The 17,762-nt window shown below is 47.6% G+C and overlaps 3 protein-coding genes across 3 annotated transcripts; all 3 read left to right on the top strand.

Moving 5' to 3' along the window:
* The first annotated feature begins 482 nt into the window (after positions 1–482).
* LOC128736552 (mucin-5AC-like) lies at positions 483–2,399 on the top strand. Its single transcript, XM_053831036.1, has one exon. The coding sequence runs from the start codon at positions 483–485 to the stop codon at positions 2,397–2,399; it is 1,917 nt and encodes a 638-aa protein (XP_053687011.1).
* Positions 2,400–7,312: 4,913 nt separating this feature from the next.
* On the top strand, positions 7,313–8,992 carry LOC128736551 (integumentary mucin C.1-like; the record flags this gene model as incomplete). The annotated part of the gene is made up of 2 exons (XM_053831035.1): positions 7,313–8,119; positions 8,621–8,992. Coding segments are annotated over 2 exons (1,179 nt in total), but the record flags the coding sequence as incomplete, so codon positions are not given.
* A 3,072-nt stretch (positions 8,993–12,064) lies between these two features.
* LOC128736549 (mucin-5AC-like) lies at positions 12,065–13,660 on the top strand (the record flags this gene model as incomplete). The annotated part of the gene is made up of 2 exons (XM_053831034.1): positions 12,065–12,592; positions 12,743–13,660. Coding segments are annotated over 2 exons (1,446 nt in total), but the record flags the coding sequence as incomplete, so codon positions are not given.
* Between the last annotated feature and the right edge of the window lie 4,102 nt (positions 13,661–17,762).

Here is a 17,762-nt window from a genome sequence, read left to right as displayed (position 1 = left end):
GACCGAACGAATAATACGGGACTCAACTGGTTTAGCTGAACGCTGCCTTATAAGGCACAAGCAGTACAGCAAAAAAACTCATTTGGTTTGAAGGTTAGACACAATCAGAAGATAAAAGCGTAGTATGTGGTAGTTCTACACAATTTGTTACACAATCATCTCTTGATTTTAAAAGAAAGTAATGAAAGAAAATTACAAAGTATTTTTGTTGAGCAATAGAACCCTACGAAACATTTAAATCCATGCGCTAATTGTCAACAAAACAACAAAAAATGGCGAATAATCATGTTGTACATATTTTTCTTTCACAGCCCACTGGTCAGCCAATTAAATACATAAAAATTCAACAAGCTCCACGGAATCGACGAACGGGTATACTGGCAACAATTGAACATGGAGGCATCGATACATCGTCCGTCACTTTGATGATTCAAGCAGCTTTCAATCAATACTTCTTCCTTGCCCCCATCGTAACACAAATGATGTGTACGGCTCCACCTTTGACAACAACAACCCCGACTGCAACCACAACAACATCCTCAGGAACTAGCACGACCCAAATAGGTTCTACAACTACTACAGTATCTGGTACAACACCTGGAGGGTCTACTTCAACAACCGCAGTTTCAGGAACTTCTACAACGCCCGGTAGTACTACAACATCTGGAAGTGGAAGCACAACAACCACTGCAGGACCTACTACGACATCAGCAAGTTCAACAATTACCACAACAACATCCTCAGGAACTAGCACGACCCAAATAGGTTCTACAACTACTACAGTATCTGGCACAACACCTGGAGGGTCTACTTCAACAACTGCAGTTTCAGGAACTTCTACAACGCCCGGTAGTACTACAACATCTGGAAGCACAACAACCACTGCAGGACCTACTACGACATCAGCAAGTTCAACAATTACCCCAACAACATCCTCAGGAACTAGCACGACCCAAATAGGTTCTACAACTACTACAGTATCTGGCACAACACCTGGAGGGTCTACTTCAACAACTGCAGTTTCAGGAACTTCTACAACGCCCGGTAGTACTACAACATCTGGAAGCACAACAACCACTGCAGGACCTACTACGACATCAGCAAGTTCAACAATTACCACAACAACATCATCAGGAACTAGCACGACCCAAATAGGTTCTACGACGACTACAGTATCTGGCACAACACCTGGAGGGTCTACTTCAACAACTGCAGTTTCAGGAACTTCTACAACGCCCGGTAGTACTACAACATCTGGAAGCACAACAACCACTGTAGGACCTACTACGACATTAGCAAGTTCAACAATTACCACAACGGCTGGAAGTACGACAACCACTGGAGGTTCTTCTTCAACATCCGTAGGCTCGACAACTTCTACAACAACTGGAAGTACAACTACCACTGCAGGAACTGGAACCACTTCTACGACACCCAGCAGTAGTTCAACGCCTGTAACCACAACGACCACTGGAGGATTCAGCACGACAACCACAGGTTCAACAACTTCAACGACAGCTGGGAGCACAACTACTGGAAGTGTAACTTCAACTGGAAGTTCAACGACAACTGGTGGTAGTACTACAACATCCATAGTCTCGACAACTTCTACAACACCCAGCAGTACATCATCGACTGGAAGTACAACGACTCAAAGTACAACCACGACCATTTCTACAACTGCCAATATAGGTTTAACTTCAACAACGGACTTGGCAACTTCTACTTCTACAACGGGAAGTACAACAACCACTGGAAGTGCAACTACAACATCCTCAGCCGTAATAACTTCTACAACCCCCAGCGGTACGTCAACTACTCCTGCAGGTTCTACAACGACTCAAAGTACAATTACCAGTGAACGTTTTACAACAACCACTGGAAGTTTAACTTCTACAACCTCAACCGCGGCAACCTCTACTTCAACAACGGAAAGTACCACGACCACAGGAAGTGCAACCACAACATCCTCAGCCGCGACAACTTCTACAACACCTAGCAGTACGTCAACGACTGCAAGTACAACGACTACTGCAGGTTCTACTACAACATCCATAGGTTCGTCCACAACAACCGGAAGTACAACAACCGCAACAACTTCTACAACGCCTGCAACAACCTCAACAACGCCTAGTAACACTCCAGCGTTTGATAGTACAACGACTACTGAAGGTCCTACTACAACATCGGTAGGCTCGTCCACTCCAACAACAACTGGAAGCACTACAACCGCAACAACATCTACAACGACCGCGGCAACCTCAACAACGCCCGGTAGCACTTCAACGTCAGTTGGTACAACGACCACCGAAGGTTCTACTACAACATCCACAGGCTCGACCACCTCCACAACGCCCAGTAATATTCTTTGTTTTAGTCAACTAAGCTGTCCTCCGTAAATCGAAACCTCAATTATTGCTCTTTTCAGTGTAATTTCGTTGGGCTATTATGCAGCAAACTTACAAAATAATACAATCAACAGAGTTTCAGGACCAAACAGAACCGTGCATCAATGCATCCGTCCGAGTCCATTGATCCGAGTTGATTTGACAGTTTGCCACTGAGTTAACTGTCAGATTAACGCCGAAGGAAAAGTTGAAATACAATTTTGCTTAACTTTTGAACCAGAAATTAAGTGTTTTTATTTGTGAACTTTTATAACGCGAATTAATGATCGATCAATATAGTTACCCATAAACAATGATAAAAGAAGCACGCCGAAATACCACAGAAAAAGAGCAATGATTGGAATCTTAGAAAATTCTCTGATAGTAGAAAGTCTACCTCATCTGGAAGTTCAACAACTGCTGAAAGTCCTATTCCATCCGCAGGCTCGACAACATCTACTAGTGCTGCAACGACTACAAGTACAACCGAGGCAACAACGACCACCAGTGGATCTACAACTACAACAGACAATCCTTCCACCTTTCATCGAGGCAATTTCAACTTCTTCGCAAATTATAAACGCAGAAATGTCGTCCTTCAGAACAACGGATATTATCCAGCAATGTCGAAGAAACAACAAACAGCGTTTTCATCGTTAAAATATTAATGTGACGCAAATTATTGATGTTGTTTGATTGATTATTGATGATGAAAAGTATTGATTGATTACTGTTGATTAATAAATGCCAACATTAACTAAATTATGTCTTCTATGATGACTATGATGACTTCTATGACTTCTTTCGTTTTGACAGCCAACCACAACACGATCAATTTTGTATTGGTACGCCATTGTATTGCTACGCCTTCTCGTAGAAACACTTAGGGCACCGTCAGAGTGCAAGCGACATGCGACGCGACGCGACATTTCTTGCTGTTAGTTATACGCGCAGCCCTTTTGCGCCCGAAGCAGGACTGTGCATTTAGCAACATGAGAGCGAAGTCGTGTCGCGTCGCTGTCGCGTTTACTCTGTACGGGGCCTTAAAGTAGTTTTATAGGAGAGGTTGCCCATCCAACTATAGTCAAATTTCGTTAATCGCACTAAACTTATCGCCGATTTTGACAAATAGCGTAATAAATTAAGCTGAGCTGTTAACTAACGGTACAAGTGTCATCTCTTAGCATTATTAGATCAGATCAGCGCGACCAACGAAAGTTTTTCTCAAAATCGGCGATAAGCTTAGCGCAATGAACGAAAATTGGCTGTAGTTTTATCGTGGTAATATAAGCAACCACAATTAATTTGCTTTGTTAACAGTTGCTTTACTAACAGACTCGTATCATCTTTGTATTAGCCTAGTTTCATATTAAAATACCGCAATAAAACCTTTGTAATAGTCGAATAGGACCAACCGGATTAACAATTGGGCTTAGACACCACGAGACTGCCAGAATATGATCCCGGAAGCAAGACACCGCCTTTGGTCTGTAATCACGATGTAACAAATCTAACATCAATACAGCTCGGAACATTCCGATCATGTTGCTACAGGGGCAGCAGACAGTTTTCCCGATATCCGTTCGTGCAAATTTTCTTGAATAACGGTCTCGGTTGCGACGATAAATATCACTTTTAAAGCCACAGATACAGATATCCTATCAAACTTAATATTTCTTAACGAAATTCCACAGTTACATATGCTTGAAAATGTCTGCCATTTTTCTTCTTACAGTCACCGTAATAAATTCGAAGCTGTTCGAAGCCTGCATTGACGAAGGTTTTGTCAATTGCATCGCCATGCAATTGAACTTCATCAACATCGTCGTGTATTACCTCCGGGATCATGTTCGGGCCGTCTAGTTTTGTTTATAGCCGAGTTGATGATACCTTTCTAATAAATATTTCTCGGAATTTGGAAGTAATGTCCGAATTTTGTTTTCCTTTGTGTTTTCATCTCACTTCGGCGGATCCATCTGACGTTGTCCGAATTTTGATAGTAAAATTCACAGCATCCGATGACATTGTTGCCTAATAAATTAAATAAAATTGAAACTAGCTGTTACTTTATAAATTGTTACTTTTACTAGGACAATGAAACCGGTTATAAAAGAAGGTTATAAAGAAAATCTTTTATTACCAATAAATCGTCAGTCTCTAGTGCTATGAAGCCTTTTCTCCGCACATTTGAATCAGCTTGAATGATAATAATTCACTCGGTCGAAAAGAAACGTATTCTATTAATCGGTCCGCTTAAAATAGCAAAAGGATTCACTGCAAAATTTAACTCTTACTATTGCAAATTTTGCCGCATATGGTAGGTATTATGTATCCGAAGACCGCCAAACTGCAAAAAGTACCGTAAGTCTTTCTCGTTCCTGTTTCAGCTTCAAACGATCTTCACTAGCAGCTAGTTATGCAAATGTGCATGGATGAATTCTATCACTAGCATACATTCTTGTTCAAAAATCTTAACATATGGGATTATTCAACTCAACGTAACTGGAACGGCAAAGATTTAGAAGGAAAACCACACGTCAGGGCATCAAAATTTGCATTCGTCCTCATATTTTGAAATATGTTTATTTTTCTCATTAATAGTTGGAACCGAGAGCTGATTCCTTCTCTAGAATTGAGATATAATTAACAAGAAAGCGATTTGACTCTATTGTATAAATTGATTCAAAACTTTTGATCCCTGCTGTTGGCGTCAGTTTGCGAATATATGGGAAATGACCTACTTTTTGTTCTCTCGATTTTTGGGGATTAGCCCAAGCAAACCGAATACCGGAATTTATAAAACACTCTGGTCAAAAGTCTACACTTTTTAGTGCGACAGAGAATCTCATACGTGCCGTTTGCGGTGAAATGTCCTTTAGAATTAGATTCAGCATCAGCTGTTTCCTAGTGCTGTTTGTACCGGTTTCGTTCGTGTGCTCTAGAGTCATCTCTGTATATCCCGATTATCAGCTGATAGAATTCGGAAAATACAATGCATCCGATTATATCTGTTTCTACAAAAGGATCTTGGCGAAGAAATCCAGTCCTAAAAGGATGACTTTTGATAATGTGAGTGAAAGGTTGTGCAAGACTAGGGACCAATAAAATGATGTGCAAAGTTTTCGTTACCAATATACATCTCTACCTTGATATACAACCATAAGACCGTATGTACAATTTAAAAAAATACGTAGTAAAGTGCATAGTGCAAAAAACTTCGCAATAATATTACCACAGCAGTGGCGCACATTTTTGCGTGTACAGTGGACCCCCGTTCGTTTGAACGATTCCTCATGCAAACTAACGGGGTTAGTTTTTAATTTGAACAACTGGCAACTCTAAATATGCTGGAACTTGTGTGAACTGGTCGCCCTACTCTTTGTTATTGTTTTGGTGGTTTGATTCAGTTGGAAGTTGGAAGCAGCGAATATTTCATTCTCCGATCGGATTTCTATCATAATCGTTGGGAAAACGCAATGTGAAACAGATTAAACACGCTAGTTCAGTACAAACAAATCGCATTTATGCGCATTGTCTGCATAAGCAAATAATGTCATGTTAAGCATGACGTTTGAACCATTTTTAATTTGCACATCGTGCAAACCAACGGGGTGCAAATTAAAAAGTGTTCAGATTAAAAACGGTCAAACGAACGGGGGTCCACGGTATTCAATAAAAAAATATAAAAATGATGTCAAATTGAACGTTTACCATAACTCAATTCAATGTCACCCGAAAGAAATCTAGTATTTTTTTACGTTTAACATTCTATATAGATTTTACGAACTGTGTGCTTAATAAAATATGATTCTCTGATGTGTTCGTAGTAGCATTGCAACATCAGTTTCTCGACCAGTTCCTATTTTTTTTATTTATTTATTTATTTATTTATTTATTTATTAACTGATTGTAGGTGTTAAAGTTTGAATTGAGTTTTCTATCTTTGTCCGGCAGATAATGATAAAAATTTTTAGTTTTTATTTAAGAGAAATTGCCCGCATGCATTTTAAAGCAACTGATGCACTAATCCTTCACGAAATTTCAAGTCGAAAACGCTGGATGTGACAAAAAACATGTAAACAAATCACCACCGACGGAACATGACGCCATTGCAAAATGATCTATACCTGCCGCTGAGCAGATCCTTTAATAAAAGAGCATCTGTGGTACATCGTCTGCTCTCTAGGCTTTCCGTTCCAATCAGCATGCATAACGACGTGTAAATGGGCATCTCTCGAGACCAACCTATTTTGCGCCTACCGTCACCTTTTTTGTACGCTCCCAATTTTTAAACAAAAAATCCAATATGGTCCACAATTTAATTAAACATTGATCTTCACCCGCAGCCCACCGGAATGCCAATCAAATACATAAAAATAGAACAATCACCACGGAAGCGTTGGACAGGCGTACAAGCCGACATCATAAGTGGAGGAATCGGCCAACCCACAGTCACTGTGACGATTCGTGCATCGTTGAAAAAACATCATTTTTTCTCAAACGTTATAGTACAGATGATGTGCTTGCCACCACCGTCGATAATAATGACCACAACGACAGAAGAACCGTCCACCACCACTACCGAAAGAACTACGACTACAACTGAAGCTACAACCACGACGACAGAAAAACCGTCCACCACCACAACGGAAGGAACTACGACTACAACTGAAGCTACAACCACGACGACAGAAGAACCGTCCACCACCACAACCGAAGGAACTACGACTACAACTGAAGCTACAACCACGACGACAGAAGAACCGTCCACCACCACAACCGAAGGAACTACGACTACAACTGAAGCTACAACCACGACAACAGAGGAACCGTCCACCACCACAACCGAAGGAACTACGACTACAACTGAAGCTACAACCACGACGACAGAGGAACCGTCCACCACCACAACCGAAGGAACTACGACTACAACTGAAGCTACAACCACGACGACAGAAGAACCGTCCACCACCACAACCGAAGGAACTACGACTACAACTGAAGCTACAACCACGACAACAGAGGAACCGTCCACCACCACAACCGAAGGAACTACGACTACAACTGAAGCTACAACCACGACGACAGAAGAACCGTCCACCACCACAACCGAAGGAACTACGACTACAACTGAAGCTACAACCACGACGACAGAGGAACCATCCACCACCACTACCGAAGGAACTACGACTACAACTGAAGCTACAACCACGACGACAGAGGAACCGTCCACCACCACAACCGAAGGAACTACGACTACAACTGAAGCTACAACCACGACGACAGAGGAACCGTCCACCACCACAACCGAAGGAACTACGACTACAACTGAAGCTACAACCACGACGACAGAAGAACCGTCCACCACCACAACCGAAGGAACTACGACTACAACTGAAGCTACAACCACGACGACAGAAGAGCCGTCCACCACCACAACCGAAGGAACTACGACTACAACTGAAGCTACAACCACGACGATAGAGGAACCGTCCACCACCACAACCGAAGGAACTACGACTACAACTGAAGCTACAACCACGACGACAGAAGAACCGTTCACCACCACTACCGAAGGAACTACGACTACAACTGAAGCTACAACCACGACGACAGAGGAACCGTCCACCACCACAACCGAAGGAACTACGACTACAACTCAAGCTACAACCACGACGACAGAAGAACCGTCCACCACCACAACCGAAGGAACTACGACTACAACTGAAGCTACAACCACGACGACAGAGGAACCGTCCACCACCACTACCGAAGGAACTACGACTACAACTGAAGCTACAACCACGACGACAGAGGAACCGTCCACCACCACAACCGAAGGAACTACGACTACAACTGAAGCTACAACCACGACGACAGAGGAACCGTCCACCACCACAACCGAAGGAACTACGACTACAACTGAAGCTACAACCACGACGACAGAGGAACCGTCCACCACCACAACCGAAGGAACTACGACTACAACTGAAGCTACAACCACGACGACAGAGGAACCGTCCACCACCACAACCGAAGGAACTACGACTACAACTGAAGCTACAACCACGACGACAGAGGAACCGTCCACCACCACAACCGAAGGAACTACGACTACAACTGAAGCTACAACCACGACGACAGAGGAACCGTCCACCACCACAACCGAAGGAACTACGACTACAACTGAAGCTACAACCACGACGACAGAGGAACCATCCACCACCACTACCGAAGGAACTACGACTACAACTGAAGCTACAACCACGACGACAGAGGAACCGTCCACCACCACAACCGAAGGAACTACGACTACAACTGAAGCTACAACCACGACGACAGAAGAACCGTCCACCACCACAACCGAAGGAACTACGACTACAACTGAAGCTACAACCACGACGACAGAGGAACCGTCCACCACCACAACCGAAGGAACTACGACTACAACTGAAGCTACAACCACGACGACAGAGGAACCGTCCACCACCACAACCGAAGGAACTACGACTACAACTGAAGCTACAACCACGACGACAGAGGAACCGTCCACCACCACAACCGAAGGAACTACGACTACAACTGAAGCTACAACCACGACGACAGAGGAACCGTCCACCACCACAACCGAAGGAACTACGACTACAACTGAAGCTACAACCACGACGACAGAGGAACCATCCACCACCACTACCGAAGGAACTACGACTACAACTGAAGCTACAACCACGACGACAGAGGAACCGTCCACCACCACAACCGAAGGAACTACGACTACAACTGAAGCTACAACCACGACGACAGAGGAACCGTCCACCACCACAACCGAAGGAACTACGACTACAACTGAAGCTACAACCACGACGACAGAGGAACCGTCCACCACCACAACCGAAGGAACTACGACTACAACTGAAGCTACAACCACGACGACAGAGGAACCGTCCACCACCACAACCGAAGGAACTACGACTACAACTGAAGCTACAACCACGATGACAGAAGAACCGTCCACCACCACTACCGAAGGAACTACGACTACAACTGAAGCTACAACCACGACGACAGAAGAACCGTCCACCACCACAACCGAAGGAACTACGACTACAACTGAAGCTACAACCACGACGACAGAAGAACCGTCCACCACCACAACCGAAGGAACTACGACTACAACTGAAGCTACAACCACGACGACAGAGGAACCATCCACCACCACTACCGAAGGAACTACGACTACAACTGAAGCTACAACCACGACGACAGAGGAACCGTCCACCACCACAACCGAAGGAACTACGACTACAACTGAAGCTACAACCACGACGACAGAAGAACCGTCCACCACCACTACCGAAGGAACTACGACTACAACTGAAGCTACAACCACGACGACAGAGGAACCATCCACCACCACTACCGAAGGAACTACGACTACAACTGAAGCTACAACCACGACGACAGAGGAACCGTCCACCACCACAACCGAAGGAACTACGACTACAACTGAAGCTACAACCACGACGACAGAGGAACCGTCCACCACCACAACCGAAGGAACTACGACTACAACTGAAGCTACAACCACGACGACAGAGGAACCGTCCACCACCACAACCGAAGGAACTACGACTACAACTGAAGCTACAACCACGACGACAGAAGAACCGTCCACCACCACAACCGAAGGAACTACGACTACAACTGAAGCTACAACCACGACGACAGAAGAACCGTCCACCACCACAACCGAAGGAACTACGACTACAACTGAAGCTACAACCACGACGACAGAGGAACCATCCACCAGCACTACCGAAGGAACTACGACTACAACTGAAGCTACAACCACGACGACAGAGGAACCGTCCACCACCACAACCGAAGGAACTACGACTACAACTGAAGCTACAACCACGACGACAGAGGAACCGTCCACCACCACAACCGAAGGAACTACGACTACAACTGAAGCTACAACCACGACGACAGAGGAACCGTCCACCACCACAACCGAAGGAACTACGACTACAACTGAAGCTACAACCACGACGACAGAGGAACCGTCCACCACCACAACCGAAGGAACTACGACTACAACTGAAGCTACAACCACGACGACAGAAGAACCGTCCACCACCACAACCGAAGGAACTACGACTACAACTGAAGCTACAACCACGACGACAGAGGAACCATCCACCACCACTACCGAAGGAACTACGACTACAACTGAAGCTACAACCACGACGACAGAGGAACCGTCCACCACCACAACCGAAGGAACTACGACTACAACTGAAGCTACAACCACGACGACAGAAGAACCGTCCACCACCACAACCGAAGGAACTACGACTACAACTGAAGCTACAACCACGACGACAGAGGAACCATCCACCACCACTACCGAAGGAACTACGACTACAACTGAAGCTACAACCACGACGACAGAGGAACCGTCCACCACCACAACCGAAGGAACTACGACTACAACTGAAGCTACAACCACGACGACAGAGGAACCGTCCACCACCACAACCGAAGGAACTACGACTACAACTGAAGCTACAACCACGACGACAGAGGAACCATCCACCACCACTACCGAAGGAACTACGACTACAACTGAAGCTACAACCACGACGACAGAGGAACCGTCCACCACCACAACCGAAGGAACTACGACTACAACTGAAGCTACAACCACGACGACAGAGGAACCGTCCACCACCACAACCGAAGGAACTACGACTACAACTGAAGCTACAACCACGACGACAGAGGAACCGTCCACCACCACAACCGAAGGAACTACGACTACAACTGAAGCTACAACCACGACGACAGAAGAACCGTCCACCACCACAACCGAAGGAACTACGACTACAACTGAAGCTACAACTACGACGACAGAGGAACCATCCACCACCACTACCGAAGGAACTACGACTACAACTGAAGCTACAACCACGACGACAGAGGAACCGTCCACCACCACAACCGAAGGAACTACGACTACAACTGAAGCTACAACCACGACGACAGAGGAACCGTCCACCACCACAACCGAAGGAACTACTACAACTGAAGCTACAACCACGACGACAGAGGAACCATCCACCACCACTACCGAAGGAACTACGACTACAACTGAAGCTACAACCACGACGACAGAGGAACCGTCCACCACCACAACCGAAGGAACTACGACTACAACTGAAGCTACAACCACGACGACAGAGGAACCGTCCACCACCACAACCGAAGGAACTACGACTACAACTGAAGCTACAACCACGACGACAGAAGAACCGTCCACCACCACAACCGAAGGAACTACTACAACTGAAGCTACAACCACGACGACAGAGGAACCGTCCACCACCACAACCGAAGGAACTACGACTACAACTGAAGCTACAACCACGACGACAGAGGAACCGTCCACCACCACAACCGAAGGAACTACGACTACAACTGAAGCTACAACCACGACGACAGAGGAACCGTCCACCACCACAACCGAAGGAACTACTACAACTGAAGCTACAACCACGACGACAGAGGAACCGTCCACCACCACAACCGAAGGAACTACGACTACAACTGAAGCTACAACCACGACGACAGAGGAACCGTCCACCACCACAACCGAAGGAACTACGACTACAACTGAAGCTACAACCACGACGACAGAAGAACCGTCCACCACCACAACCGAAGGAACTACTACAACTGAAGCTACAACCACGACGACAGAGGAACCATCCACCACCACTACCGAAGGAACTACGACTACAACTGAAGCTACAACCACGACGACAGAGGAACCGTCCACCACCACAACCGAAGGAACTACGACTACAACTGAAGCTACAACCACGACGACAGAGGAACCGTCCACCACCACAACCGAAGGAACTACGACTACAACTGAAGCTACAACCACGACGACAGAGGAACCGTCCACCACCACAACCGAAGGAACTACGACTACAACTGAAGCTACAACCACGACGACAGAGGAACCGTCCACCACAACCGAAGGAACTACGACTACAACTGAAGCTACAACCACGACGACAGAAGAACCGTCCACCACCACAACCGAAGGAACTACGACTACAACTGAAGCTACAACCACGACGACAGAGGAACCGTCCACCACCACAACCGAAGGAACTACGACTACAACTGAAGCTACAACCACGACGACAGAAGAACCGTCCACCACCACTACCGAAGGAACTACGACTACAACTGAAGCTACAACCACGACGACAGAAGAACCGTCCACCACCACAACCGAAGGAACTACGACTACAACTGAAGCTACAACCACGACGACAGAAGAACCGTCCACCACCACAACCGAACGAACTACGACTACAACTGAAGCTACAACCACGACGACAGAGGAACCGTCCACCACCACTACCGAAGGAACTACGACTACAACTGAAGCTACAACCACGACGACAGAGGAACCGTCCACCACCACAACCGAAGGAACTACAACTACAACTGAAGCTACAACCACGACGACAGAGGAACCATCCACCACCACTACCGAAGGAACTACGACTACAACTGAAGCTACAACCACGACGACAGAGGAACCGTCCACCACCACAACCGAAGGAACTACGACTACAACTGAAGCTACAACCACGACGACAGAGGAACCGTCCACCACCACAACCGAAGGAACTACGACTACAACTGAAGCTACAACCACGACGACAGAGGAACCGTCCACCACCACAACCGAAGGAACTACGACTACAACTGAAGCTACAACCACGACGACAGAGGAACCGTCCACCACCACAACCGAAGGAACTACGACTACAACTGAAGCTACAACCACGACGACAGAAGAACCGTCCACCACCACAACCGAAGGAACTACTACAACTGAAGCTACAACCACGACGACAGAGGAACCATCCACCACCACTACCGAAGGAACTACGACTACAACTGAAGCTACAACCACGACGACAGAGGAACCGTCCACCACCACAACCGAAGGAACTACGACTACAACTGAAGCTACAACTACGACGACAGAGGAACCGTCCACCACCACAACCGAAGGAACTACGACTACAACTGAAGCTACAACCACGACGACAGAGGAACCGTCCACCACCACAACCGAAGGAACTACGACTACAACTGAAGCTACAACCACGACGACAGAGGAACCGTCCACCACCACAACCGAAGGAACTACGACTACAACTGAAGCTACAACCACGACGACAGAGGAACCGTCCACCACCACAACCGAAGGAACTACGACTACAACTGAAGCTACAACCACGACGACAGAGGAACCGTCCACCACCACAACCGAAGGAACTACGACTACAACTGAAGCTACAACCACGACGACAGAAGAACCGTCCACCACCACAACCGAAGGAACTACGACTACAACTGAAGCTACAACCACGACGACAGAGGAACCATCCACCACCACTACCGAAGGAACTACGACTACAACTGAAGCTACAACCACGACGACAGAGGAACCGTCCACCACCACAACCGAAGGAACTACGACTACAACTGAAGCTACAACCACGACGACAGAGGAACCATCCACCACCACTACCGAAGGAACTACGACTACAACTGAAGCTACAACCACGACGACAGAGGAACCGTCCACCACCACAACCGAAGGAACTACGACTACAACTGAAGCTACAACCACGACGACAGAGGAACCGTCCACCACCACAACCGAAGGAACTACGACTACAACTGAAGCTACAACCACGACGACAGAGGAACCGTCCACCACCACAACCGAAGGAACTACGACTACAACTGAAGCTACAACCACGACGACAGAAGAACCGTCCACCACCACAACCGAAGGAACTACGACTACAACTGAAGCTACAACCACGACGACAGAAGAACCGTCCACCACCACAACCGAAGGAACTACGACTACAACTGAAGCTACAACCACGACGACAGAGGAACCATCCACCAGCACTACCGAAGGAACTACGACTACAACTGAAGCTACAACCACGACGACAGAGGAACCGTCCACCACCACAACCGAAGGAACTACGACTACAACTGAAGCTACAACCACGACGACAGAGGAACCGTCCACCACCACAACCGAAGGAACTACGACTACAACTGAAGCTACAACCACGACGACAGAGGAACCGTCCACCACCACAACCGAAGGAACTACGACTACAACTGAAGCTACAACCACGACGACAGAGGAACCGTCCACCACCACAACCGAAGGAACTACGACTACAACTGAAGCTACAACCACGACGACAGAAGAACCGTCCACCACCACAACCGAAGGAACTACGACTACAACTGAAGCTACAACCACGACGACAGAGGAACCATCCACCACCACTACCGAAGGAACTACGACTACAACTGAAGCTACAACCACGACGACAGAGGAACCGTCCACCACCACAACCGAAGGAACTACGACTACAACTGAAGCTACAACCACGACGACAGAAGAACCGTCCACCACCACAACCGAAGGAACTACGACTACAACTGAAGCTACAACCACGACGACAGAGGAACCATCCACCACCACTACCGAAGGAACTACGACTACAACTGAAGCTACAACCACGACGACAGAGGAACCGTCCACCACCACAACCGAAGGAACTACGACTACAACTGAAGCTACAACCACGACGACAGAGGAACCGTCCACCACCACAACCGAAGGAACTACGACTACAACTGAAGCTACAACCACGACGACAGAGGAACCATCCACCACCACTACCGAAGGAACTACGACTACAACTGAAGCTACAACCACGACGACAGAGGAACCGTCCACCACCACAACCGAAGGAACTACGACTACAACTGAAGCTACAACCACGACGACAGAGGAACCGTCCACCACCACAACCGAAGGAACTACGACTACAACTGAAGCTACAACCACGACGACAGAGGAACCGTCCACCACCACAACCGAAGGAACTACGACTACAACTGAAGCTACAACCACGACGACAGAAGAACCGTCCACCACCACAACCGAAGGAACTACGACTACAACTGAAGCTACAACTACGACGACAGAGGAACCATCCACCACCACTACCGAAGGAACTACGACTACAACTGAAGCTACAACCACGACGACAGAGGAACCGTCCACCACCACAACCGAAGGAACTACGACTACAACTGAAGCTACAACCACGACGACAGAGGAACCGTCCACCACCACAACCGAAGGAACTACTACAACTGAAGCTACAACCACGACGACAGAGGAACCATCCACCACCACTACCGAAGGAACTACGACTACAACTGAAGCTACAACCACGACGACAGAGGAACCGTCCACCACCACAACCGAAGGAACTACGACTACAACTGAAGCTACAACCACGACGACAGAGGAACCGTCCACCACCACAACCGAAGGAACTACGACTACAACTGAAGCTACAACCACGACGACAGAAGAACCGTCCACCACCACAACCGAAGGAACTACTACAACTGAAGCTACAACCACGACGACAGAGGAACCGTCCACCACCACAACCGAAGGAACTACGACTACAACTGAAGCTACAACCACGACGACAGAGGAACCGTCCACCACCACAACCGAAGGAACTACGACTACAACTGAAGCTACAACCACGACGACAGAGGAACCGTCCACCACCACAACCGAAGGAACTACTACAACTGAAGCTACAACCACGACGACAGAGGAACCGTCCACCACCACAACCGAAGGAACTACGACTACAACTGAAGCTACAACCACGACGACAGAGGAACCGTCCACCACCACAACCGAAGGAACTACGACTACAACTGAAGCTACAACCACGACGACAGAAGAACCGTCCACCACCACAACCGAAGGAACTACTACAACTGAAGCTACAACCACGACGACAGAGGAACCATCCACCACCACTACCGAAGGAACTACGACTACAACTGAAGCTACAACCACGACGACAGAGGAACCGTCCACCACCACAACCGAAGGAACTACGACTACAACTGAAGCTACAACCACGACGACAGAGGAACCGTCCACCACCACAACCGAAGGAACTACGACTACAACTGAAGCTACAACCACGACGACAGAGGAACCGTCCACCACCACAACCGAAGGAACTACGACTACAACTGAAGCTACAACCACGACGACAGAGGAACCGTCCACCACCACAACCGAAGGAACTACGACTACAACTGAAGCTACAACCACGACGACAGAAGAACCGTCCACCACCACAACCGAAGGAACTACGACTACAACTGAAGCTACAACCACGACGACAGAGGAACCGTCCACCACCACAACCGAAGGAACTACGACTACAACTGAAGCTACAACCACGACGACAGAAGAACCGTCCACCACCACTACCGAAGGAACTACGACTACAACTGAAGCTACAACCACGACGACAGAAGAACCGTCCACCACCACAACCGAAGGAACTACGACTACAACTGAAGCTACAACCACGACGACAGAAGAACCGTCCACCACCACAACCGAACGAACTACGACTACAACTGAAGCTACAACCACGACGACAGAGGAACCGTCCACCACCACTACCGAAGGAACTACGACTACAACTGAAGCTACAACCACGACGACAGAGGAACCGTCCACCACCACAACCGAAGGAACTACAACTACAACTGAAGCTACAACCACGACGACAGAGGAACCATCCACCACCACTACCGAAGGAACTACGACTACAACTGAAGCTACAACCACGACGACAGAGGAACCGTCCACCACCACAACCGAAGGAACTACGACTACAACTGAAGCTACAACCACGACGACAGAGGAACCGTCCACCACCACAACCGAAGGAACTACGACTACAACTGAAGCTACAACCACGACGACAGAGGAACCGTCCACCACCACAACCGAAGGAACTACGACTACAACTGAAGCTACAACCACGACGACAGAGGAACCGTCCACCACCACAACCGAAGGAACTACGACTACAACTGAAGCTACAACCACGACGACAGAAGAACCGTCCACCACCACAACCGAAGGAACTACTACAACTGAAGCTACAACCACGACGACAGAGGAACCATCCACCACCACTACCGAAGGAACTACGACTACAACTGAAGCTACAACCACGACGACAGAGGAACCGTCCACCACCACAACCGAAGGAACTACGACTACAACTGAAGCTACAACCACGACGACAGAGGAACCGTCCACCACCACAACCGAAGGAACTACGACTACAACTGAAGCTACAACCACGACGACAGAGGAACCGTCCACCACCACAACCG

Source organism: Sabethes cyaneus, chromosome 2 (genome assembly GCF_943734655.1).
Source record: "Sabethes cyaneus chromosome 2, idSabCyanKW18_F2, whole genome shotgun sequence".
In the NCBI taxonomy this organism is placed as follows: Eukaryota; Metazoa; Arthropoda; class Insecta; order Diptera; family Culicidae; genus Sabethes; species Sabethes cyaneus.
This window is presented reverse-complemented; position numbering and strand designations above follow the sequence as displayed.

Bases quoted from the DNA above. Each gene is read 5' to 3' on its own strand.
- LOC128736552 (XM_053831036.1), top strand. From the start codon at position 483: ATGTGTACGGCTCCACCTTTGACAACAACAACCCCGACTGCAACCACA.